Source organism: Macaca mulatta, chromosome 1 (genome assembly GCF_049350105.2).
Source record: "Macaca mulatta isolate MMU2019108-1 chromosome 1, T2T-MMU8v2.0, whole genome shotgun sequence".
Classification (NCBI taxonomy): domain Eukaryota; kingdom Metazoa; phylum Chordata; class Mammalia; order Primates; family Cercopithecidae; genus Macaca; species Macaca mulatta.
Window position 1 is genome coordinate 39136995 of NC_133406.1, and position 27092 is coordinate 39164086.

At 48.6% G+C, this 27092-nt stretch overlaps 1 protein-coding gene across 3 annotated transcripts in view; it reads left to right on the top strand.

Annotated features, from left to right (window-relative positions):
- Positions 1 to 27092, top strand: part of CACNA1E (calcium voltage-gated channel subunit alpha1 E) — a 325029-nt gene that overhangs the window by 236148 nt on the left and 61789 nt on the right. For 2 of the 3 annotated variants that reach the window (XM_015122410.3, XM_015122438.3), the window contains exons 9-25: positions 1534 to 1587; positions 2236 to 2325; positions 3253 to 3462; positions 4216 to 4328; positions 5879 to 5991; positions 6334 to 6465; positions 6914 to 6986; positions 7882 to 7999; positions 10581 to 10648; positions 12195 to 12292; positions 17256 to 17312; positions 18463 to 19104; positions 19501 to 19814; positions 21959 to 22118; positions 23208 to 23337; positions 24049 to 24108; positions 24836 to 24942. In XM_015122410.3, coding sequence (XP_014977896.3) covers positions 1534 to 1587; positions 2236 to 2325; positions 3253 to 3462; positions 4216 to 4328; positions 5879 to 5991; positions 6334 to 6465; positions 6914 to 6986; positions 7882 to 7999; positions 10581 to 10648; positions 12195 to 12292; positions 17256 to 17312; positions 18463 to 19104; positions 19501 to 19814; positions 21959 to 22118; positions 23208 to 23337; positions 24049 to 24108; positions 24836 to 24942 — 2539 coding nt within the window. The remainder of the gene's footprint in view (positions 1 to 1533; positions 1588 to 2235; positions 2326 to 3252; positions 3463 to 4215; positions 4329 to 5878; positions 5992 to 6333; positions 6466 to 6913; positions 6987 to 7881; positions 8000 to 10580; positions 10649 to 12194; positions 12293 to 17255; positions 17313 to 18462; positions 19105 to 19500; positions 19815 to 21958; positions 22119 to 23207; positions 23338 to 24048; positions 24109 to 24835; positions 24943 to 27092) is intronic. The other variant, XM_077986562.1, reaches the window with a different exon arrangement.

Consider the following 27092-nt stretch of genomic DNA (forward strand, 5'->3'; position numbering starts at 1 on the left):
CTATTTTGTTGGTGCACTTGGAGGGATGCTAGTGAGGTTTGGTCCAACAAGTCTTAGTAGAAAATATTCCCCTTCAGATGATGACACCTCAGTAGAGTATGGGACTGCTCCTGGGGGCACCAAGAGGGAAGAATACAGGGGACTGTGTGGTGTTGTTTTAGAACTCCAATAAGCAAATATATTATTTCATCATCAACCAGTCCTTCAGTTCTCTAACACCAACTAGGTGTTCAACAATCAGTTAAATTCTACACTAAATACTACCTCAAATTAGCACAGACCCCACAGGTTAAAGGCTCCGTTCCATAAGACTGCCCCCACTTTAGATGGCAGCCAAAAGTGGGGTCTCCAGGCAACCAGCATATCTGCCTGGCTGACTACAAATCTGGGGTTCCCACAACCTCCCCCCCCCCACTCCCCACTGGTTCAGTAATTTGCTAGAATGACTCACAGAACTTTGGAAAAACCATACTGTATTATAAAGGATACGACTCAGGAACAGCCCAATGGAAGAGGTGTATAGGGCAGGGGATGGGGGTGGGGGGCACAGAGTTTCGTGTCCTCTCTGGGAATGCCACCGTCCCAGCTCATTGATGTGTTTACCAACTCAGATGCCTCCTGAACCCCAACATTTAGGGGGGTTCATGGATATTTCATTACATAGGCATGCTCGATTACACCATCAGCCATTGGCAGTTACACTCATCTCTAGTGCCCCCTCCTCCCTAGAAGTGGGAGTAGGGAGAGGCTGAAAGTTCTAGCCTCCAGTCCTGTGGCTGTTTGCTCTGGCTACAAGCTACCTCCTCTAACCTATGGGGCCCCTCTCTCCTCCATGAGTCATTTCATTAGCATACGGAAGACTGCCAGGAACCAGAGACAAAAACCAAATACTTACTTTTTATTTTATCTTAGGGACAAATTCATGATTGGCCCAAGCCTCTTTGGCTCAGGCTGTGGTAAACCAAGAAAGGATGGAAGCAATGGGGACAGGAGGAAGCCCACAAGCCCCCGTCCTGTCTCCGAGGACCTTTGGGCATCTTCCTCTGACCCCTCCTCAGAGACATAGACTAAAGCCCAAAACGTGGGCTCAGCTCCTGAATGAGGGTGTAGATGTTATGACCAGTGGCCACTGGCAAGAGAAGCTAAGGAAGCTCTTGCAGCTAGAAGTTCAAGGAGTTAGGAAAGACAGGAAGCTGGGTGGAATTAAAAACAGAAATAGAAATTTTTCATTCCTATCAAGGATTTTAGCCTCTTCTTCTCCTCTCACAGGTATCCTCCTGAACAGGGGTATCAGACACAGAGTGGATTGTTACCCCAAGCACCCCCTCCCCGAGGCTTCCTTTCTGTTCTCAGGAGCTCTCTGTGCACCCTCTGTGACACTTGCTTTCTTTCTGATGCTGGTGCCTGTGACAGGCTCTGAACTCTGCTCTCTCTCTCTGTTGCCCTAAGCTGGAGCTGTCCCTGAGGGATTTTCATCTTGCAGAGTAATTTGGCATTTACAGATAATTTACCAAACCATTTGTTTCCATATAGAGGAAGTCATGCTCGCTGAAGAAAATAAAAATTCTGGAACATCTGCCTTAGAAGGTAAGGAAATGTTCTGACGCCTTATTCCAGTTGCATTTGCTCCCTCTTCGGCGATGGCAATCTCTCTTGATCAAAAGGGGAGAAAGAAATAAAAGACGGTGCTCTGGGATTTGAAATGAGAGTCTTTCAGTCATAAAATCCCTCATGCTTTAAAATGAAGGGAATTGAGTCACAGATTTAAATGCCTTTTAAAGTGATGAAAATGAAACCCAAGGGTTGCTTTGTTCCAGGGCATGTGATTGATACTGAGCGAGGAAAAGGCCGTCCTACAACCAATGCTATCTAAAGGGACCTTCTCTTAAAATGTGTGGGGGTCACCTTGAGACCACTTTCATTACCAGGAAGTGGCATTGTAGGTGAAGAGCCAGTTCAGATGGATACGGAGTGCCTGTTTACCTTCTGCATTTAGATAGGCTCTAGCATGGCTTCCAGAGCCCTTGTGTTGCAGGAGGTGCTGGTGAGCACAGCATTTGTGGTCTAGTAGACGTCCTTGATTTCTCTTACCCTGGCTCAGGTATTAAAGGCAGATAGATGCCAATGTTACAGGGACCTCAAACAAGGCCTCTTGCCTGCATTCCTCAAAGTTTTGTCCAGAATGGTCTGGGTGTACTTGTGGCCTCTCACTGGCCTTCCCTTTCCCTGGTGCAGTGCTTCGAAGGGCAACCATCAAGAGGAGCCGGACAGAGGCCATGACCCGAGACTCCAGCGATGAGCACTGTGTTGATATCTCCTCTGTGGGTGAGTGGATCCAGTTAGATCTTTTACTTCTCTGATCGCCCATGAAAAGGAAGATCCTATCTTTTGAGAAGCACCACAAGGAGGGAAAGAATCCAAACAGTCCAGAATTTATGAATGTAATTAAGGAAAAGGGTGGAAATGGAATCTAGATTATGATTTGTTAAAAAAAAAAAAAAAAGACCTGGGGATACTGTTCACATGAAACATGGGATTTAGAGCTAAGAATCCAACCCAAGTTTTTCAGGTGTGGCAGATGTATTCCATTTGCAGAGGTATCCTCCCTCTCCTGGGAGTGATGATGAGAACCCACTTTGGGACATTGTTCAAAGGATCCTGAGGACCTGTTGCTTCCAGGGACATGGATGTGAGATCTTGAAGCCATTTGCTTAACTTAAAACTAATTCTGATTGGCAATTCTTTAATATTATGGGTTCCATCTCAGGTGCTCCTAGAGATTCTGGCTGATGGTAGGTTTTTCCTCCCCAGAAAAAGGGAAAAATCTTGTTCCATCCTCAAAAGCAGAAGAGACTTACAAAGCTCCTTGCTGTTTTGTGCCACCAGTAGTAGAAATACTACCAATGCAGCAAAAGGATTGTAGTGCTTGAAGCTATTTAAAAGGAAAGGGCAGAGAGAAGCCCAATCTGTTGCAAACATAAACACGATCCTATTAAGATTCAAGACGCTGGTGTCCTGCCTGGGGAATCTTTCCATTTCTTAGGACTGAGAGTGCCCAGAGAGGAAAAACAGGTTCACTGCCTGTAGAAACTACTGAGCCCATAAGATGGGGATTCTCCAGACCTGCAATGTGGCAGTCATCTTGCCCTTGGACTAGAGCAGCCCATCTTGTCCTTCGAATGCTCCCTGGCCGTGGAGGATGACCACAGGATATTTTGCAGCCTCATTCTTCTTCCTTACTTCTCCCCTTAGGCACACCTCTGGCCCGAGCCAGTATCAAAAGTGCAAAGGTAGATGGGGTCTCTTATTTCCGGCACAAGGAAAGGCTTCTGCGCATCTCCATTCGCCACATGGTTAAATCCCAGGTGTTTTACTGGATTGTGCTGAGCCTTGTAGCACTCAACACTGCCTGTGTGGCCATTGTCCATCACAACCAGCCCCAGTGGCTCACCCACCTCCTCTGTAAGTAAAGCCTCTCTCTAAAGCCTCCTCTGCTGGTCCCCATGTGGGGCAGCTTGGTGTGTGTGTGAACGCAAGAGAGCAAAGCACCCTGCTAGGAGGAGTTCTACCTCTTCACACTGTGAGGGAGGCCACATCATCCTCAAGGGGGCTGGAGTATCTCATGACTGTTTCCAGCTTTCATTCTTTAGGTAAACAGATCATTGCTGATGAATCAACAAGATAGCATAGCGTTATACTTTTGGGTACCACAAAGCCTTCACTTCCTTTCTTAAGGAGGCTCAATGATCGGGAGTTTTGATCACTGAAATCCTGGGCAGGAAGTTCTCAGGGCAATGGAGATCTCAAATAGACCGGAAGAAGAGCTGATAGGTCAGCTCCAGATTAGACTGCCACTGGGCATGAGTGAGGGTCAGGGGCCTGTCCCTGCTGGGTGTGTGGGGAGGAATCCAGCCCTTTGATCAAAGCCATAGTAAGTCCTCTCTTTGCCCTCTAAGGGCCCTCTACCATATAAAGGCCAGTGACAGGCCTGCCTACTGAAAGAGAGCAATGCTGATCTGTTGAGTGCGCCTGGGACTCAGCCTGGGTCAGAGGGTACTCAGACATCATTAGGCTCTGCCCAGCCCTGGCCTGATATGGCTACCGAATGTCCCGACATGTGTTTTTGTGAGCTGCTCTGTAAGTGGGTGTGTTAGCTGAGAAGTGCCTGAGCCCACCCCACATGTGGAACCAATGCTCTACTTTTAATACTTCCAGACTATGCAGAATTTCTGTTTCTGGGACTCTTCCTCTTGGAGATGTCCCTGAAGATGTATGGCATGGGGCCTCGCCTTTATTTTCACTCTTCATTCAACTGCTTTGATTTTGGGGTAAGTCATCGGAAGCCTGCCTGTGCTCCTGCTTTGTGTTGATAGGCCGTGGTTTTAGATAAGCAGCTTGCTCCTTACTCAGCATGAGATACTGAAATCAGAATATATAAAAAGAGAATCGATAAGATTAGCTAAAGGGAATTCAGAAGTGAATGAATCCTTCCCATGCAAGGTTTATTTGTTTTTCTAAGCTCTTTAATTTTCAATATTTTTATTAAAATGTAACACATACATTATAAAGGGTACACTTAAGTGTATAGCTCCGTGAGAGTTTACAAAGCTACCCATAGCCAGACTTTTGAACCACTTATTATCTTGGGGGAAGCCTGAGAAGGACAAAGGACTTGATTCTAGAGGTGGTTCCATAGGAAAGAGAAGCTTATGTATTTGTTTTTCTACTTCAGTTTAAAATTGGGATAATTATCTAGATAGACCCTCACGCAAACACATACACACACACTCTTATATTAGCAAGTCCCCACAGAGAATCTCTCAGTCAGCTGTTTACTTTCTACATAGTGTGGATATCTAAATGTATACATTGTGCTAACACTTCAAGGTGCTTTCACATATCTTTTATTTTTGTCCCCTGCCGCTTACAGGAGTCCTATGAACTATATTACATTTCAGGAGTTAGCCTTCCCACTTACACAAGAATAAATAGAAGCTCCCGTGCCCAAGTTCATATACCCAGTTAGCAGCAGAATTGGGTCGCAGAACTTTGGGCTCCTGAACCACTTCTCTTTGTGCCAATCCCACTACTTTTTCTGCCAAAGCTTCAGTTAGGTGCTAAAGATTTCGAGCACTTGCTAATCTACATTTTAACTTGGAGCATATGGTTCTGAGTATGGGCAATTTTCAGGCATAGCAGCTAGTGAGAGATCACTTTAACCTTAGTTTCTTTGTGTCCGTACCTTTCGGCATTACTCTCGGGATTAATAGTTGTTGTTTCTCCTAGCACAATATCTAGAACATAGTGGACATTCAATAAATACATAATTAAAATAAAAGGAAATTGAAATGTTCATCTGCAATTGCTGCATCTTGTAGCAATCAGATCCTACATCACCATGAACTGTCACATTGCGGGATGCAAGACCTCTGTGACTGAGAGATATTTATTATATCAAGGACCGAAACGTTCTTGTTAGCACTGAATTTTAGGATTATGAGAGAATGTAGACCTTCTCTGAGATTTCTGTATTGAGATGAAACTTGTACTAATCCAAATCAGTTTCTTTGTTTTGAGTACCACTCCTTTGTCAGAGCAGCAGAAGCAGCAACTGGCTGTTGTAGTTTTCACCAAGGACAGGCGTCAGTAAGCCAATCTACAATATGAAGGATTAAAGTTAGGAAGGGGATTGAAGAGCAATGGGAGAGAGGTGGCAGCTTCCCACATAGGTAGTTTTTCTGAAGGTAGGGCTGGTGGGAGAGGAGAGTTTTTATTCCCCCATCCCCCACTGAGAGCTGTTGATTGTGTGCTGGGCGTTAGAATGCCCCCTCTTCTTCTCCTCCTCCTCCTCTCACTGTGACTGGCATTGCCTCTCTAGGTCACAGTGGGCAGTATCTTTGAAGTGGTCTGGGCAATCTTCAGACCTGGTACGTCTTTTGGAATCAGTGTCTTGCGAGCCCTCCGGCTTCTAAGAATATTTAAAATAACCAAGTAAGTGAGCAGAATTTGGACTTTTCCCGATGACTTTGAGAGTAGAACCTTTTCTCTGCCTTATATTTTCTTCCATCTTCTCTTTCCCCCTTAGGGGGAAAGTATCCCTTCCCTGCCCCACCCCTTCTCTATTCTTTAGCTCTTCCTTCTTCTCCAAAGATTAAACCAAAAATATCTATGGTGCCACATTCCCAAGGGGAGCAATAGGTTGCTGCCCTCTTTACTTCCTACAAATATACAAATGCAGGTTATTTCATAGACTACCAGGCAGATGCTGAGCTGGGCTTGGGGGCTAACTTGGTATGCAGTGTTCACAGCTGTCACATTGTCTGGGTTTTGTAGGTATTGGGCTTCCCTGCGGAATTTGGTGGTCTCCTTGATGAGCTCAATGAAGTCTATCATCAGTTTACTTTTCCTCCTCTTCCTCTTCATTGTTGTCTTTGCTCTCCTAGGAATGCAGTTATTTGGTGGCAGGTAAGTGCTCAGAAGCTTTCCATCCAAAGGAGGCTCAAAACCTAGTCCTAGCCTGTGTTGGGCCAGGGTCTAATATTAACTCGATCACCATGTTACTATCCTGTCTGCCTTTGCCCATGGCCTGAATTGACCACCGAGTGCGTGCATATGTGGAGTAAACATCTCTGCTTTTATTACTTTCAGGCTGTACAGGGTTCTCGTTCCGGGGACCCATTTCTTTGGTGCTGTCCCTGAAATGTGCAGCATGGGCACATCCTTCAAAGTGCATAGTTCATCAGTAGTAGTCATTGTTACAGTCTTTATAAGTTATGTGGAATGGGGAAAAAGTAGGGAAGAAGGGGGTTGTAGAAGAAAGGGGAAAAGAAGTGATGAAAACTGTGATCTTGGGGAATGAAAAACTTGGTATGTGAGATTTTCATTCCATTCTTTTCTCTACTTTTTTTTTCAGGTTTAACTTTAATGATGGGACTCCTTCGGCAAATTTTGACACCTTCCCTGCAGCCATCATGACCGTGTTCCAGGTATGAGGCCAGCTGACGGTTCACAAGTGCTGCGTGAGGTCCCTTGGACTGCACACTGCAAGACAAGGATGAGTTTCAGGACAATTCTGCTTTTCCTTTCCAGGCTCCTCCCAGGGGAGTGAGACACTCTTTCTAGTTGAGCGGTCATTACTACAATAATCCCTAGAACTTCTGTGGCTTTGTTCTTACCAATAATAAGAGAGCTCTGTTGGGACCATCTCACTGTCCTTCTCCCACACCTGTGAGTTTGCAGGAGACATTGAGTCTGAGGCATTCAGCCAAGAATCACATCTATGGTTTTCTGAAATCTAGGGACATCTTCTAACCCATTTAACAAGGTATCCATTAAATGGTGTTTATTTAACAAGGTCTCTTTTCCACCCCTGCTCCCCCCAAAACTCAACTGTTTAAATCATGGGGAAAATTCAAAATTGATAGTATCTTAGACCTAAAGAAAAATACTATTTGGCCAGAATCTGAGGTTGGACCAGAACCCAAGTTTCCTGAACTGCAGCTCACAAGGCTCTTTCCAATCCTGCTGCTGTTCCAGACCCTGTATCTGGGCAGCTCTGAGGACAGTTAGGTAATGACCAGACCACCTGATCTGTGTGATTTCCACAAGGACCTTGCAAAACTGAAGGTGGGAGACACTCTGTAGTTGGAGGAACAGAACCTTTCCCTTTGATGCTCTCCTTCCATTTTCAATGTCTAAAATTCTCTTCCATATCAAAAGAAAGTTCAGGATTATTTATGGGACTTTTTTTTAACTCCCTGGCAGGATGGTCAAGCAAAGGGGTAGATGCAAAAGACCCAGGCCCAGAATTTGCCCTTGGTATTGACCCCATTTTCTCCACCAGCCCAGGTTTCTGATGTGCCTGTCATTTGCTTTGTGTAGATCCTGACGGGTGAGGACTGGAATGAGGTGATGTACAATGGGATCCGCTCCCAGGGCGGGGTCAGCTCAGGCATGTGGTCTGCCATCTACTTCATTGTGCTTACCTTGTTTGGCAACTGTATCCTTTTTAAGATGTACCTCCTCAAGCTGCCCGCCTTCCTGGACCAGCATTTGAGGAGGTATTGGTGGTGGTGGTGCTAGAGCTTGGGTTGGTGGGACAGGGGCGTGGACATTGTTTGGTGTACTAAAGTAAATAAGGATCCTGATCTGAAGGACTTCATGTACTAGTTGGGTAAAGAATACAAACATAAACAAGATAGAGTATTATCCAAATCTGTCATGTATGCAAAGAATAACATAGGAGACTGTTACATTGAATGGTTGGTGGTACTATGAGCTGGACAACATTAGACAAAGCAGAGATCACTGTAGGCTGAAATAGGCACATTATGCCACTAATGAATTAATTACATGCTAATGTAGAACAAAGCCTGCCACATAGTAAGATCTCAAAACATTAGCATTAGGATTAATGCCATTACTGCTAATTCTAGCAAATATGTACTGTATTTGGGCTATACGTGAGACCTTAAACTAAGTGCTTCATAGGCACTATTTAATCCTTATAGGAGAAAAAAAATCTCGAGTAAAATAACTATTAAATTGTAAAGGGAGACTAAAGTCCAGTTCCATCTAACTCCAGTGCCCTATCCAATCACAAGATCTAGACCAGGAGATTTAGGTTTTAATCCCAGCAACTCTGTGTATCAGCTGTGTGGCCTTGGGAAAGTTACTTAATCACTCCAAGCTTCTATGTTTTACAACTGAAAGGAGGATAATAATATTTATCTCCTTTGTTAGTGGTGAATACTAAATGAGACAATTTATTTGCATGTGATTTATAATTACAAACTTCTATACAACTGTTAGATGCTTTTGGGGAGTGGGGTTGGCCATGAATTGGGATTAGTAGAATAAAAAGGGAGAACCATGGGATGCAGGTGTATTTTTGCATTTTCCATAGCTTCATAGACTAGACGTGCTCTTTTAAGTTTTCTGCCCTGAAAACATCTAGAGGTTGGAGCTGACTAGAAGCTCAACATAAGAAACTCATGAAAAGAACACCAGGTAGTGAGTCACAGTCATGGAAGCGCCATGTGTCCCAATGGCATAATAATTGTCCTGATATTCTGGGGGTAGTCAGAGCTGGACTTTGATGCTACAACAGTTCTATGTTCCATAACACATAGGCTTTGAAGACAGTTGGAAACTGAGACTTCAGGCCCTAGAGTATGGCATAGGAATATATTTCATAGTGAATCATGTCTGCTGTGTGACATTTTGTTAAATGAAATGTAGAACCCTTCAGGACCCTCACAAGAAGAACGGGAGAAGTTAGCATCTCATTATTGGGAGATGCTCAGTAACAGGGGCTGTGGAATCTCATTCTTTTTGTCTTTAAGGACAGAATGGTGTGACGCCCATTGGCCTAGGTAGGATTCAATTTCAGCCTCCCAGAATGGGCAGATGAGCTCCCACACTGAGCTCCCTACACATCTTGTTCAGTGATTCTCTTAGTTGTTATTGCTATGGGTAGAGGCCACAGCTGTCTAAAGACCTTTTGAATGTGGCTGAACAAATTCAAAGTGCTTTTTCTGTTCCCTTATTCATCAACAATCAATGCAGAAGACTTCTGTAACCAAATGTGTGGGGTTTTTTGCTCACCAAGCAAACAATCCTGCAGCGGATACTAGTTGGTGTCCTCTAATTCAATTCTGATGCTATCTACCTGGAGATAGCATTAGATCCCACAGGTTGAGGGCTGAATCCCCAAGACTGCCACTGCCTTACAATGACAATTGCATGCCTCAGGTTACTTTACCTGTGTTTTGAAGGCTATAATTTGGGGTTCCCACAACCCCTTCCTGGGTTCAGTTAATTTGCTAGAGTGGCTCACAGAACTCAGGAAAACACATTTACCAGTTTATTATAAAGGATATTACAGAGGATACAGTTGAAGAGAGGCAGAGGGAAAGACATTGGGGATGGGCACAGAACTTTCATGCCCTCTCCGGGAGTGCCAGTCTCCAGGAACCTCCACATGTTCAGCTATCCAGAAGCTCTCTGAACCCTGTCCTTTTGGATTTTTATGGAGTCTTCATTACATAGGCATGATTGATTAAGCCATTGGCCATTCATGATCAACTTAACCTTCAGTCCCTCCCCCCTCCCTGGAGGTTCGGGGGATAGGGCTGAAAGTTCCAACCCTCTAATCATGCCTTGGTTTGGTGACCAGCCCCCGTCCAGAAGCTACCTAGGGGCTACCAGATATCACTTTGGAGTTTCTAAGGATTTTAAGAGTTGTATGCTGGGATACATAGTTAAAGACCAAATAATAACTTTTCACAGTATTGTAATTCTCCTCACCCCATCTGGCCCCCAGATGGTTTGATTCAGGTATTTCTTTATCCTGGGTAAAGAGATGATATGTGGAAGGAAGGAAGAAATACCCTCTTTCTCCTTTCAACAGAGTTGTACAGCATCTCCCTGTCTGTTCCCACAGCCCCTGCTTAAGTGACTCTTCAGGGTAGCTTCTGTTCCTGTTAGTGTCCCAGGCAGGAAAGATCATTAGGTGGCCTCTCAGGCTTGCTGAAGACTTTTGCTTTTCTTATTTGCCCATCCTTAATTCATCACCCCAGACACGCTACTGAATGTGTTCTTGGCTATTGCTGTAGATAATCTAGCCAACGCCCAGGAGCTGACCAAGGTAAGCATTGTTCTCTGGGGATCTGATGTTTCTCTAGTGCCACTGGGTGCCCTCTGGGTTTTGGAACTCTCTCCAAAAGTCTACATTGTCTGACTCAGGCCTGCCAAGAAGGCCCTTTCTGGAAACTTCTGGACAGTTGGATAGCCACACACCGATGATGGAAGCCTGGTTCACTTTTATTGAGTTTGGTGAGCCTCAGCCTCACCTAGGGGGCCTCAAGGAACACAAAAAATAACATCTTAATTTCTATGAGCCCTCAAAGGAGTCCTTTCCAGGATTATCATGGAGAGTCAGGAAAATTCTAGAGCCCTGGTTTTAAGTTCCACCTCTGCTACTGCAACCTATGGCTGTGTGACCTGAATCACATGACTTAACCCTTCTGGGTTTTGGTAGGAGAGAGATCAGGGCCATCACAGTTCCTGGGCTATGGCTATTGGGATATTCCAGTGGCCAAGGTCATTTTGGGGAAATTTCAATGAAGCCAGATACTAAATTTCCCAGATACAGTTCTGGGAAATTTTCACAGAACTGTTCCCTTCTTTTCTCTGATTAATTTCCCCAGTATGGGGAGGCAATATTAACAGCAGTGGGATGGTCTACAGAGATGAGTAAATACCCTTTTCTCCACAGAGAGTGTCAATTTGGTTTTGGACAGAAGTGCATAGCATCCTGCTGACGTTTCTGAGCTTCTTCCATGCGTTCTCTGATGTTCTTTCTACATCCTTGAGGGTCTTATTATCCGCATATATGGTAGGAAAAATACCAGCTTTAAGTAGCTGAGAAACTGGGTCTGAGTCCCACACCTGCCACTGGCTATGCTGGCTTGGCTTGGACTCCTGATCTCCATTAGCATCGGTTTCTTCATGCGTGAGGCAGGAATGCCATATCTGCATTGTGTACCTCACGTGATTACTGTGAGGATCAAGTAAAATAATGTCTGTGAAAACCATAGCATGCTCTGAAGATGTATGTGCTCTTATCAGCTCTAATCCTTTTATCTGAGCTGGTTTTCCTTGGGTTCATCACAGAGGGGATGCTTGCAGGAATGCTGCTTGAAGGGATGAGAGCTCTGCCTGAGCACCCACTTAGCTGTGCAGGGAAGACACTGCAATGGGGTGCTCAGCCTCGGCACTTTACTCGGCGGGGTCCTTGCCTGGAAGGCCCCTGCTCCATCACTTCTAGACACTGTAGGACATCTGAGAAGTGTCAGCTCCTGCCACTGACCTCCACAGCCATAGCCAGCTCCACTGAGGACTACGGGTTGGGGTAGACTTCTCCTGGTTCTCATGAGCAGCCCGTGGATGGCTCCAGGATGGAGACAAGGATTGCTGGCCATGCCGGAGCAGTGAGGCTCCTGACTCCCAAGGGACCTGGCCTCTGGCCATCAGAAGTCTCCGAGCCAACCTAACATCTCGCTACCTTGTTTATCCTCTTCCTGTGTCTTCCTGACTTCACTTGGTATTCAGAACTCTTCTTTAGGAGAGCCAAGGGAAGCTACTCTCCTTCCTGGGGATCCCAAGCAAAGCTATCTCTGCTTTGTGTCTAGGATGAACAGGAGGAGGAAGAGGCCTTCAACCAGAAACATGCACTGCAGAAGGCCAAGGAGGTCAGCCCGATGTCTGCACCCAACATGCCTTCGATCGAGTGAGTCAGCTGCCCCCTTCACTGATCACTGAGCTCCTGTGCTAACAGCCAATTCATCAACTCACAAAACTATTGGTTGCAGGAGTGCACCTACTCCATACTGGAACTGTTCCTGAGAATACACAGTGAGCGAGATAGATAATAAACACGCACATCATTTCAGATAGTGACAAGTGCTATAAGTAAATGAAACAGGGTCCTATAGTGGAGAAGTACAGGAGCTGGGTGGGAGCAGCTTATGTCAAGCCAGAAGGGATTCTCTGAGGGGGAGCTGTTTAAGCAGAGACCTAAATGTGTAGATGACAGTCCTGTGACATTTTGAAGGAAGAGTGTTCCCAGCAAGGTCCAGTGTGGCTGATGTGTAATTAATGAGGGGAGATAGAGACAGGGCCGGGGAGGGGACGGGGCCGACTCTGAGGTCCTTAAAGTCCAGGTGGAAGAATTTAGCTTTTATTCTGGCTGAAATCACAGGAGGACCTCAAGTGGAAGGATGAATAGGATATGATTTACACTTTTAAAAAGGTCACTCTGTTCTATGGAGCATAACGGACTGTAGGGGCCAGAGTGGAGGCAGGGAAAGAGTCAGCTCTCAGAGTAAAGTAGGGGAGAGGTGATGGGGGTTTAGACTAGGGTGGGGGAAATGGAGGACATGAGTAATCCCATTCAGTCTGTAGTTTGGAGAGAGAGCCAATAGGATGAGCTCATGGATTCAATGTGGCAGGGGTGAGGATGAATAAAAGGGAAGAAACAAAAATTGATCCCAGGTTTTACGGTTTTGCAGACTAAGCAGCGGGTTGGGGGGTGGTGGTAGTTACTGGATCCTTGGAAACCGGTGGAAATCTAAAGTTCATTTTGAGACTCTTCTAAGGCATCCAAGTGTTGAATAGGCTCTTGGTTACCTGCAGCAGGAGCTCAGAAAAGTCAGAATTAAAACAATGATTGGCAGAGGTTATTCGCGTTTAGATGGTATTTAAGTCATCAGTATGGGTCAGGTATCCCAGAGACCTAGCTGCTGAGGACAGAGGCTGACGGTGATCCTGCTACGAGGAGAAACCAGCCACGGAGACCAAGGGAGTACAGCTAGGAGGCAAGAGAAAGAACAGGAGGCATGGTATGCTGGAAACCTGTGAGGGAAGACTCTGCAGGAAGGAAGAGTGGGTGCCGGTGCTGCATACTGTAGAAAAATCACATACAATAAGGAACAGAAAAGGGACCATTGCATATGGCAAAATGAAAGATGTTAGTGACCTTACAAGAGCCATTTCCATGGCCAGGTTGGAACAGAACCCAGTTGAAGTGGACTAGGGAGAGAACAGGAGGTGATAAAGGAGAGTGGTGAGTCTACTGCTTCAGGGGGCCAGCCTGGACCTGTGGTAGAGCTACAGGCAGTCGGCCTGGGCCCTGCGTGGCCTGGTCTCTGCATGGTGAGACGGGGAGGTGTGGGAGGAGAGGCTGGGAAGTGACTGTAGAACCACATAACTCCTGTTGTTTGCGTCCAGGGCTGCATGAGGGCTGTGTGAGTGGTGAGTGGTGCTGGGGCATCTGTGGGATGGTCTGAGACCCCCAAGGGGGTGGAAGTCTATCCTGGCAATGACCCTGTCATTGTTACTTGAAGCTAGTAAGGGAGGAGCCTTTGGTTGGCTAGAGCTCTGGTAAATGGCTCCCAGCAGCCTCTTCTTGCCTTGTGGGGTGTGCCAGGGTTGTGTGTGTGTGTGGGGGGGACCTCCCTCCATGCATGGCCATCATCTTGCCTTTGCCTTTTAAAACTAAAGGCCTGGCGCTTGGATCCCTCTTCTGTGAGTGAGAGAAAAAAATTCCCTTCCAAATTGTTAAAAGTTGATAGGGAAATGCCAAAGATTGATAGGGAATATTCCTCTCTGGAATATTCTCTGGGCCTTGAGTAATTTCTGCTCCACCTTCCCTGAACTCATGAGTTTGGGTTAAAAACACATACACACAGGTATCCAAAAATGTGGATGGGTGGGCCTGGCTGCCACTTAGGAGTGGGTGGTTCTATTTACTGAGATGAGGAAGCCTGGGGGAGAAGTGGGTTTAGAGAGATGTGAGTTGGGACGATGCTTGGCCCAGAGTAGAAACTCACTATTTCTGGAATGAAAGAATGAATGAAATGTGGGTAGGCACCGGCAGGGCCGTGGGAATTGAGCAGAGTGTGCATCAGGGCACAGCGAGGTAGAAGGAGGTGCTGCAAACATCCAAGACCAGCAGACACCCGGGCTTTGGTGCTATACATGTGCTGTGAGGTTGGTGTTGCTGGTGTGAGCCACCTCCAGGTGTGTGTGCCCTGCTCAGCTGTGTGCACTCTGCTCAGGTATGTGTACCCTGCACAGATGTGTGTGCCCTGCAAAGATGTGTGCACCCTGCTCGTGTGAGTACTCTGCTCAGGTGTATGTGCCCTGCACAAGTGTGTCTACATTGCTCAGGTGTGTGTGTCCTACATAGGTGTGTGTCCTCTGCCCAGGTGTGTGTGCCCTGCACAGGTGTGTGTGCTCTGCACAGGTGTGTGTACAATGCTCAGGTGTGTCTGCATTTTGCTTGGGTGTGTGTGCCCTGCTCAGCTGCGTGTGCCCTGCACAGATGTGTGTACATTGCTCACATGTATGTGCCTTACTCGGGTGTGTGTGCCCTGCTCAGGTGTGTGTGCACTGCTCAGGTGTGTGTGCATTTTTCTCAGGTGTGTGTGCACTGCTCAGGTGTGTGTGCATTTTGCTTGGGTGTGTGTGCCCTGCACAGGTGTGTGTGCCCTGCACAGATGTGTGTACACTGCTCAGGTGTGTGTGCCCTGCTCAGGTGTGTGTGCATTTTGCTCGGGTGTGTGTGCCCTGCTCAGCTGTGTGTGCCCTGCACAGATGTGTGTACATTGCTCAGATGTATGTGCCCTACTCGGGTGTGTGTGCCCTGCTCAGGTGTGTGTGCATTTTGCTCGGGTGTGTGTGCCCTGCTCAGCTGTGTGTGCCCTGCACAGATGTGTGTACACTGCTCAGGTGTATGTGCCCTGCTCAGGTGTGTGTGCACTCTGCACAGGTGTGTGTGCCCTGCACAGATGTGTGTACACTGCTCAGGTGTATGTGCCCTGCACAGGTGTGTGTGCCCTGCACCAGTGTGCATACACTGCTCAGGTGTGTGTGCTCTGCTCAGTCGTGTATGCCTTGCTCAGGTGTTCATGCCCTGCTTGGGTGTTAAGGCGAAACTGCTGATTTCGGACTACACTTTAAGTGCAAACATGGCTGTCCATGGGGAAACACAGAAGAAGCACTGTTAAAAACCAAAGTGCCTGAGTGCTAGTTATATTTCTCTCACTAATATACTCTGTGATCTCAGAGAGACAACTACTCTGATCTCAGAACCTCTGTTGCCTCATCTTTGAAATGAGAAGAATGCCACCTGCCCTTCCTATCCCACAAGGCTATTGTGGGGTGTACACAAGGTCTCATTCATATGAGTTGGAGACATGTGGATGCTTCTCTGATTTTAGGTATGAATGTAAGTTTGAATCTGTGCATATGTGAGTAGAGAGAATGCCCATGCTTGTGTGTGTGAGAGAGAGAATCCTTCCACGTACATACACTCTTACACACATGCTTCTGGATAGCGGGTATTTGAATATTTGAGAATTTGCAAATAGATGGTGTGATGTGCTTTTCCTAGCAGGTGTGCATGCTGCCTGTCTAGAGCATATGCTTCTACTTTTGTATCTACCCATGCTTCTTGGCTCTCCTGCCCCCACCTGTGCCTTGTTGCATTGCAGACCACTGATGCTGAGGGATGTATTCAGTTGAGGAGCTCACAGGCTTCTCCACAACGATGTCTGCATCAGTGGGTGCTCCTGGGCAGCCACACACATGTGCACTGTGCATCTTCCATACACCCAGAGTGGGCCTCAGACCAACTGCCTCTGCTCCCTCAGAGGGTGGGGGCTCTTCTGCAGACATGTGAAAGATGGTAGTTGATGGGGATTAATTTGCCTAGCATGTTCTCCGTGGGTGGGCATCAGCTTTATCAGGAGAGGAACAGCATTTGCCAACATCCCAGGTCCAAGCAGGGCCCATCAGGCTGGACTGAGTTCATCAGGCCAGTAACTGGGGCAGGCTTACTGCAAGGATAGCCCAGATGTATCATCCTCTAGCTGAGCATTGACCCTGTGCTGACAGCTTATTTACCAGGCGTCCCGTCTCTTTCTGTGGGCACAGTTAATACGTCGCCATTCTAACCTTGTGTTTGTAAGAACACAATATGCATATGAAAGAGAGTTTTCTCTCTACAAGGCTTAGAAGGTCAATATTGTGCTCTGCCCTGCCGAACATAGAACAGGGCCTATGGCCAGGGCCTCTGCATTGCTCATAGGCAGAGGTCACTGCTCATATCCTGGAGTACATGGATGGTGGCCTATGGAAAGATGGTGCTGCCTCTGACCATGGACCACTTTGTAGCCTTGACATCATGCATGGCAGAGCACTTGCTCCCCTGCATGTTTTGTGAAGCTGGGTCAGGGTCTGCTACAGGACTCATGAGCTGGGGAGCCACACCCAATGAATGTGCTATGCTAGCCCTAGAAATGACTAGGGGGAGGGGAAGAAAACTACTCAGCAACATCTACTGGATTTCCAAAATAGGAATCTGAAGAATGTGTAGGTGGAAGTTTGCGTGCCTGTGGGGCATGGTGTTTGAGCATCTGGAGCTGTGGATCGTGTGAAATGGCATAGCCTGTGTGGCTCTGCATGTGTGCTTCAAAACCTAGATCCATGTATTTGCACATAGCAAGGAATTGAAAGTCACTGCATTGGAGAGTCGAACATGGGGAGTCTACAGAAGGCAAGCAGGCACATGGAGACCCGATGGCCACGCAGAGGACTCTGTGTCCCCCTCCAGAAATCTGCTGGTGGCTCTGGGGCTTGAGGTTCCTAGAGGTTGGGGTGAACTGAACCTGTTCGTTTTTCTTCCCCAGAAGAGACAGAAGGAGAAGACACCACATGTCGATGTGGGAGCCACGCAGCAGCCACCTGTATGTGTGTACCAGTTTGCGTGTTTGTGAGTGGTTACGTGTGGGTGTGGGACAATGTGTCGTTGTCCTTGCCATAGACAAAGTGGCACTGGGTGTGCATGTCAGTGTGAGGCTTGGTGTGTGTGTGTGTGTTCTGTTCACATGATCTGTGGATATGCCCTCTGCACCTCTCAACATCTGCTTATATCAGTGTGTGTCTACGTATGTGACCTGTGTGTTTTTCGCTCTTCAGTCTGGCCTGTGAATGAGTATATGTTGTGTTAGTGTTGGTGGGTGTACCTCTCACGTAGGCAGTTGTGTACAGCTATGTGTGGGCCTCAGTGAGGGTGCGTGTGGGTACATCTGCGTGTCCCCTTCACGGTTTGTAGGTGTGCGCCCACAGGCACAGGCGTGGGGAGGAGGTGACTCCCCGTCCACCCAGCAAGCCCTCTCCCGTGTGCTCTCCTGCATTTGTGTTCATGTGTTTCTGCTGCCCCGTCATTGCTCCTCTAGGCCCCTGGGCTGAAATGCTCAATCGCAGTTTTGAGTATGAGCTGCTGGTGGTCTCTGCACTTAGCCTTCTGTGGCTTTTATTAGCTATTGTGAAAGAGACTCGTAGCACTCTCACTTTTGAGGGTGGTATCAAGACTTTTTGTAATAAGTCTGCCTGGCACTCTTCTCACCCTTCAATGGTATCTGACCATTTCAGCCCTCATTGTCCCAGGCTGTAACCTGAGAGGGAAGGGAGATTGAGGGGGAGAGGAGGAGGAAAGACCTTTGACCTTGAATCAAGGGCCATTGAGTGTGTACAAGCAGACGCCCTGAAAGCAAGGAGAGCAGGGGAGTGAAGACGTGGTAAGCCTGTGGACTGCTGCCCCAGCAGGCCCTGGGGACTTGGAACCCCTCCCAGGGCTGATGCCTACCCACCCCTCAGTTACTGCAAAGCAGGGATTGGAGTGGAAAGTGCCCAGGCTGGGAGGCACCTGCCCGATGAGCTCCTCACGTGTGGCCCGCCTGCTCCTCGCATCTTTCTGTGCTTCCTGTCTTCAGGTCCTGGGCGCTCCCATTTGCCCCCACCATGTGTCCCGCCCTCTCACATGGCCCCTGCGGCCACCCTCCCTGCCTGCAGCTTTCAGGCTCTGACCACAGCCCTGCCCTTTCCCCTTGGCAGGAGGGAGCGGAGGCGCCGGCACCACATGTCTGTGTGGGAGCAGCGCACCAGCCAGCTGAGGAAGCACATGCAGATGTCCAGCCAGGAGGCCCTCAACAGGGAGGAGGCGCCGTCCATGAACCCGCTCAACCCACTCAGCTCCCTCAACCCACTCAACACCCACTCCAGCCTTTATCGGAGACCCAGGGCCATCGAGGGCCTGGCCCTGGGCCTGGCCCTGGAGAAGTTCGAGGAGGAGCGCATCAGCCGTGGGGGGTCCCTCAAGGGGGATGGAGGTGACCGATCCAGTGCCCTGGACAACCAGAGGACCCCCTTGTCCCTGGGCCAGCGGGAGCCGCCGTGGCTGGCCAGGCCCTGTCATGGGAACTGTGACCCGACTCAGCAGGAGGCGGGGGGAGGAGAGGCTGTGGTGACCTTTGAGGACCGGGCCAGGCACAGGCAGAGCCAGCGGCGCAGCCGGCATCGCCGCGTCAGGACGGAAGGCAAGGAGTCCTCCTCAGCCTCTCGGAGCAGGTCTGCTAGCCAGGAACGCAGTCTGGATGAAGCCATGCCCACTGAAGGGGAGAAGGACCCTGAGCTCAGGGGCAACCATGGTGCCAAGGAGCCAACGATCCAAGAAGAGAGAGCCCAGGATTTAAGGAGGTGAGTGAGTCACGGGGTCCCAGATGGACAGCGCACAGGCTGCTGTTAGGCATTCCTCAATATAAGCCTTTCTGAGCTCCAGTTTCCCCTTTTATAAAATGGAAATTATGCTGACACACACTTTGTGAGGTATGAATAAATATAACAGGCAGTGGGCTCTGTCCCCCTGAAAACGAGGGCCTGTTGGAAGTGGGTCGTGGATAGAAGGACAGGAGTAAGGCAGTGACCATGGCGTGTGGGTCTTAGCACCTCTCTGCCTGGCTGGGTGGGGTGGAAGGCGGTGGTGGCTTTGTGCCTTCCAGGCTGCCTGAGCTTCCCCACCTTCCCCTCGTGCCAGGCACACCCGCCATTTGGGGACAGCATCTGAGCACCAGCTCTCTCCTCCTCTCTCCACAGGACCAACAGTCTGATGGTGTCCAGAGGCTCCGGGCTGGCAGGAGGCCTTGATGAGGCTAATGCCCCCTTAGTCCTGCCCCATCCTGAGCTGGAAGTGGGGAAGGACATGGTGCCGACGGAGCAGGAGCCGGAAGGTAGCAGTGAGCAGGCCCTGCTGGGGGATGTGCAGCTAGACATGGGCCGGGTCATCAGCCAGAGTGAGCCCGACCTCTCCTGCATCACGGCCAACACGGACAAGGCCACCACCGAGAGCACCAGCGTCACCGTCGCCATCCCCGACGTGGGCCCCTTGGTGGACTCAACTGTGGTGCACAGTGAGAGCGCAGTCCCGTTTCCCCTCCAACCCCACCTCCTATCCTGTCTGGGGCTGGGGCCCTTCCAATAAAGCCACATGGAAAGCACCACCAGGAGAAGTAAATCATCCTTCAAGAAGTAAAAATGAGTGGCAGTTTTCTCCCCGTGTGCAGAACAAAAATAAGCCAGCATTCTCTTCATCTTAAATTTTTCCCATAAAATTTCCCCAAGCTTTTGGTTCCTGTGACCACACTCAAGTCTTCAGAGTGATCACATGTGACTTTGTGCCCAGTGAGATATTCAGCTATTTGCTTTGGTGTATGAATATTTGATGGTGTTCTCTGGGGTCTCCCAGGTGCTCTGCTGCCCCAGCAAGTTAGGGAGCCTCTGATGGAGTGGACCATGGCTCTGCTCACTGAGTGACCTTCGAAAAACCTCTGTGTCTCTTGAGGCCTCAGTTTGTCGTCTGTAAAGTGAGAGCGTTGTACTAGATGATCTCTGAGGCCGTTCCCTGTACTAATATTTTATATGATTCTATTGCTCTTACCAACTCTTTTTCTCCTAGGAGCTGTTAGTCACAAGTTCTCCCCATCACAGTTCCCTTAGGTAACAAATGTTAATTATTGATGTCCTAAAGGGAAACACAGCAAAACAAACAAACAAACCAAAAAACACTTCTCCACCCCTGCCCTGACCCTACATCCCATCCCTGTATTCATCCCACCCCTTATCCTTGCCCTGACCCCATACCCCATCCCTGCCCTGACCCCACACCTCTTCCCTGCGTTATTAATTCCACACCCCATCCTTGCCCTGACCCCATACCCCATGGCTGCTCTGGCCTCATGCTGTCCCCGCATTAATCCCACCTGCCGTCCCAAGATCACTGAATTGTGACCACAGGGTTCCAGCTTTGATGTTTTCCTCTTACTTTTTCTGTATTTACTCTTTCACATGAGAGTCTTCCCCCTACCTGTTTTTCTTCCATGCTCCCTCCCCATTTCTGCATGTTCTCTACAGTCAACATGCCACTACTGCTTCAGAAAGTGCAGTCTCCCATGTCCAGTGGCGTGCTTCAGTTGACTTGGGCATGTCTCAGGATCCCAGACCCACAGCTCTTTTGGTGTTTGTTTGCTTTAATATGTAAGAAGTGTTTTGGGCCTTCTTTTATGAGAAAGAACATAAAGCTTTACTCTCCCTCTGTTCTAATTCCAGAGCTACTCTTTGGTCTTGGTCATAGGTAAAAGCATGTGATAGGAAGGCTTTTGGATACTTCTTATGACTGACTCTTTAGGAGGAAGCCCTGGTGTGGGCCAGGACCACCAGGATCCACTGCTGACACAGGGTTCCAGGGTAGAGTCATTCAATGAGCAGGGAGCAGTGGGGCCCTTTCCCCGCTGTGACAGCTTCAGCCTCCTGCCAGTTTAACCTATACCATGTCTTGAGTATGGAAACAGCAGCAGCAGCTGAGAGCTCCCCTCGACCTCTGGCTCCTTCGTCCTCCCAATCCTGGGATGCAGTCATGAACCTATACTCACATGATTATTACATTCTCATTTCTACATTAATCATGGCCAAAAAAAAGCACAGGCAGAAAGGCTGCTGCAAACAGAGTCATGATTTATTGAAATCTTCCATTGCAGGGTGATTCACTGAAAGGCAATAGGATTTTAAATCAGGAACCCATACTAGCTTTATGACCTTAGGAAAGGTACTTAAATTGCCAGAACTTTAGTTTTCCCATCTGTATCATGGGAGCAATAATACATGCCACTCGGGGTATACCATGGGAAAATTCAGTAAGTGAATATGTACAAAGAATCCAGAGTTTAGATGTAAAATCTAAACCTTGTAAATTTTATAACAGAAATACTACGTTGTTTATCAGACTCTAAAAGTTCAACCTTAAAAGGGGAAACATGATCATAGTCATTTATATGACATAAAAGGTTATTTCTCATAACATCTGGGGAGGGTGAAATAAGAAGAGAAGAGTTTAACTCAATGTCAGGTAGTAAATACCCCCAATGCCTGCAGGGCACATTTGTTAGGAATGTCCCTGGAGCCCTTTCTCCTCCTCTCCTTTCATCCCCAACTAAACACAAATGGTGCCAGTTTCACATGCTGCATGGTTTCTGAAGATTTCAATGTGTTCCTCTTGTAGTTAGCAACAAGACGGATGGGGAAGCCAGTCCCTTGAAGGAGGCAGAGATCAGAGAGGATGATGAGGAGGTGGAGAATAAAAAGCAGAAGAAGGAGAAGCGTGAGACAGGCAAAGCCATGGTGCCTCACAGCTCAATGTTCATCTTCAGCACCACCAACCCGTAAGCCACCCTCGCGTTGCTCCCTCTTTGGTGCTAGGGTAAACGGCCAGGTGTGAGGCAGGGCAGGGTGAAGGGGAGAGGAAGGATGGGGGCCCAGCCATCTTCTTAAGCCTTCCTGGTGGGGCATGGTCAGACATTGAGCATCTGGGGTGCCCACTAAGTGAGGTGGGTTGGTAAGTTACACAGCCTCTGAACTCTGCCCGTAGCCGAAAGAGTAACGTCAGACAGGAGAGCATGAGACATGTCATCAGAAAGGAACTCTTTACCAGTCTTTGGTCAGTAGGTAGCATGGAGAAAGGAAGGAAATCTACATGAGATTGTGTCACCGAATATTCCAGAAGTGGATAGAGCCAAGAATGTGGAGCCTAGAATGACCAGATCACCTGTTTGAGTTGAGAGTTTTGGTCACACTGCTCTCCATGTGGAGTTTTGAAATGGTCTGCTCTGAGCATGCTACTCAGAGCAGAGGCAGGGACATGAAGTGGGCGTGACAGAGCGGAGTCTGGAAGGTTAGATTCAGGAAAGATGGAATTTGGGAAGAGCGTTCCAGCAGGGCTCCGGGAAGAGGGCAACCTGGGTTAAGGCATGTGAGCCATCCATGACTAGAATGCAGAATATAGAATACAGTTACTTTAACCAGAATAACCTGGGGCTCATGAAAACTCATTACTGCTTTCGTCAGGATCTTAGAATCAAGATCTATTTTTATGTTTCTTGGTTCTTTGTAATTTCCTTGGGATGTCCCAGTTTCCTTAGAGTGGGAGAGTAGACATCAAGATACAGCAGAGGGTGCTGTGCAGCCGCCCTGAGTTGGTAGGCTGATGCTGGCTGCTCCCCATGGCTCAGACGTGCCTGCAGATAATGTATCTTGGCTTGCGTGCTGCAGCCTCTAACCAATCTGATTACCTTCTTCCACTGGGGCTTTAAATCAAGGGTGGTGGCTGAGAAATTAAATTGCTCTCCCTGGCGGCTTCCTTTGGCAAGGGCCTGGCTGTCTGGAAGGGGCCGATATGTGTATGTGGGAGTGAGGAGTAAGGGCATGGGTGTAGTGGGGAGTGGGCCAGCTCAGCCGTGCTCCACTGCCCGCAGGATCCGGAGGGCCTGCCACTACATCGTGAACCTGCGCTACTTTGAGATGTGCATCCTCCTGGTGATTGCAGCCAGCAGCATCGCCCTGGCGGCAGAGGACCCCGTCCTGACCAACTCAGAGCGCAACAAAGTGGGTGCACAGGGACCATGTGTCAGCCTCCGTAGTACTCTGGTGCTCACCCCATCCCAGCTCTGGAGGTGAACCGAGATGGTAGCAAGGTTTCTGGGGAATGAGCAAGGATTGGAAATTGCCCACTCCTGTTCCTCAGGGCTAAGTATGAACCATTCCCAGAGAAGCCCCTTCCAAGCCCAACACACTGCAAGGCTCTGCCTCAAACCGGCCAGGGCTCTGCGAGGCTCTGCAGCCACCCATGGGCTTGGATGTGGGTCTAATGTAGGGTCATGGATGGTGTGTGTGAAGCTGGCAGCTGCAGCTCCACCACAGGGGGCCAAGGCCTCTCCTGGGGGTCCCACGGGTATATGTCAGGAGACATGAGGGACACGAGGAGGACAGGAGCTGACAAGGATTTCAGGTCCCGAGCCAGAACTGAGGGACAGGTATATGGACAGTTCAGACCCAAAAAGTTAAGTTCTGGCCAACGAGAGGGAACAGCCAAGGAGTGGCCACTGGGTCACATGGCTCCAGCAGGGCCCATGCCCCTCCTTCTGGCATTTCTCTCAGTCTAGCTAGTGGCTCTAATTCCAAGCCTTTGTTCTGAGGGTGCAGTGGGTGAAGGCCGGGGTGGGCAGGCACGAGTGCATGTGTCCTGGCAGGTGGGAGTGCGTGTAGTAGCCTGTTGACCACACATGGTCATTTCCTTCTGCCATATATGTCTTTCAGGTCCTGAGGTATTTTGACTATGTGTTCACGGGCGTGTTCACCTTTGAGATGGTTATAAAGGTAAAAACTTCTAGAGAAAACCTGGGCTCTTGGGTTTAGATAGGTCACCTGTCTGCTCCTTAGGCTAGAGCCTTTCCTCAGAGTTACCACCTACCAGCCAATGGCAGCCCTCAGTAGAGCTTCTGCCGCCCCTTCTCTGGCCTCAGAATCCTGAAAAAATCTGTCTCAGCAAGACACGGCTGCATGGTTATGTTTGTACTGGTGCAGGCCTGTGGACATGGCCCAAGTAGGAGGCAGGCAACAGGTGTGCAGGCAGGCTTGGGGCCAGCACTCTCCTCCCCAGTGCTTGTCCTGGCTGAGCCTGGGTGTATGCCAAGGCAAAGGGCTAGGTAGAGATGAGTCTTCCTGGGCTTCATCTAGTCCCAGCCATCATAACACCCCATAGTCTGTCTTGTTCCCAGCCTCATCCATCCAGGATTTTACCCATCTGTGCATATGTGGCAATGCCCAGTGCTCTGAGCCATAAATGAAAGGAGGAATGTGGCAGGGTTCTGTGAAAACCAAGGAGTCTAGTGAACCCTGGGTGACTATGAGATGGGGGCCTCAGGACTCAGTCATGTGGAGAAAGCCTGCTGGACCTACGCTGTCATTCTCCAGGTCCTAGCGTAGGGTTGGTTGTGGAGATGATGGCAGTGGAGGCATTGCCACGATGAACAGAGTTCACTCAGGTCAAGTGTTGCCCACACCTTCTGGGCTCATTGTGGCTGTTCATATCCTTCTTCTGCAGATGATAGACCAAGGCTTGATCCTGCAGGATGGGTCCTACTTCCGAGACCTGTGGAACATCCTGGACTTTGTGGTAGTCGTTGGCGCATTGGTGGCCTTTGCTCTGGCGTAAGTGACTCTTTTCTTATTTGATTCCCTTCCTTCCCCTCTTCCTGGAGACTCCAGTTGATTTGAAGCCCTTTTCAGAAATGCAACATTCAGGGTGATGCCAAAGAATGCCCCTCCGGGAAATCTGCTCCCCAGTCACCCTCAGCAGAGCTCCTGAGCACCTTGCAGCTCCAGCTCATGTGACCTGACTGGCAGAATGGGGGAAGCAGGAGTAGGGAGCGTCAGGAGGGAGAAGTCAGAGGCCCTGGGAATTCCTTTCCTGGAAACGAGTAAGCATGGGCAGGCACTCACAGTGTGGACAGTGCTTCCATGCATTTAGCAATAGACCCAGGAACAGCTTATGGGCCCTTTCTTTCTTGAGTGTGTCAATCAAGGAAGCAGCTTGAAAGAAAGATGCAGAGGGTAGTGCAAAGTTGAGGATCATGGAATCCTAGGCATGGTGAGGTTTTCTGTTCATAGCAGGTGTAAATGAGAGCTCTTCCGGGGATGCAAGAACCATGCTTTCGCACACACCTAATAATATGTTTAATCTCCAAAAGGAAAGGCTTTCCAAATTTTCCTTGATAATGTCCTTAGGAAAACAGCCTTAAACCATTCAGGCAACTAAATCATGTTCATTATATTTGTGGGATTTTTTTTCCCCCACACATGGATCCAACTCTAGACAGTTTTCAATCACATTCTGACATTTCCTGTGGAATCTAGCCAAGGAAAGGGCTCTTCTAGCCCTCCTGGGTGTAACTAGGAAATGGGATGCTTTCAGGGTCTTTTTCCTAACCTGGTGTATAGAGTGCCCCAGAAGGATGAATGACAGCCTCGGGGTTCTGTCTGTACCTTGTTCACCCTGAGCAGCTTCAGCCTCTTCCAGGATGCACAACAGAATTCTCAGAGCCATCCCTCAAGTCTCTCTGAGTACAAGTGGAAGCCTCATCTTTAGCCTCAGCAAGGCTAGCTACACCGTGTGGCGAGGCAGGAGAGCTTTCAGGAGCTGCTGTCATTGAGTCATTGATGGCAGCTGCGAAAGGAACACAATGTCTTCATACATTTACCCTTCTGAGTGGTTTTCCCTCCAAGGGTTTGCCCTTCCAAGTGTTTAGAAAGAGATCACCATTGGAAGGGTTTGCCCTTCTAAATGTTTAGAAAGACAGGGAAGCTGGGCCGGGCGCGATGGCTCACGCCTGTAATCCCAGCACTTTGGGAGGCCGAGGCAGGCGGATCACAAGGTCAGGAGATCGAGACCATCCTGGCTAACACGGTGAAACCCCATTCTCTACTAAAAATACAAAAAAATAGCCAGGCATGGTGGTGGGCACCTGTGGTCCCAGTTACTTGGGAGACTGAGGCAGGAGAATGGTGTGAACCAGGGAGGTGGAGCTTGCAGTGAGCTGAGATTGCGCCACTGCACTCCAGCCTGGGCGACACAGCGAGACTCTGTCTCAAAAAAAAAAAAAAGAAAGGGAAGCTGACAGTGCTTCTCCTCAAGCTTCTCCTCAAGCACTGTCAGCTTCCGTCTCTTATCCTTTCCGGCAGAAAAATAGGTGGGATGAGAATTACAAGATGTTTCTCAAGTGGCCTGGTGGGGTGGGGATAGTGGAGGGTTATGTCTTAAGGAGAGGTACAAGGTACACGCCCAGCTGTGCTAGAAGTGTAGGATCTCCCAGAACCTGCAAGTGGACTGTGCTCCCTCAGCCACAAGACTGTGACATGAGTGGACTGTGCTCCCTCAGTCATGAGAGACCCTACAAAAGAAAACCATGTTGGGCATAGTTTGTGACCCTGAAATGGGCTCGTGATCAAAGTAACTCCAGTGTCCCTTGTCCCCTTGTGCACATGTTAATTCCATTGTGCAGTCACTTTTGCCCCCCCACAAAAAGAAAGCTTTCTGTCACATGTGACTGGACTGTTCTTGAGGAAATTTTACAGAAACATGGGGTATTTTCTCAAGCATCTGGGCCCTGTCTGGATTCTCGTGGTACAATGAAAGGAAAGGCAGCTCTGGCTCCATCAGAGGGACTTCCAGCTCCTCTTCCATCTTCTTGGAAAGATGGATTAAAGTCTGCTTTTGCCCTAAGGAGACCCACATTTTTTGTTAGAGATAAATATTATCCTTAGGTTTTTAAAAGGTCAAGTTCCCTTTTCATTTTACTAAT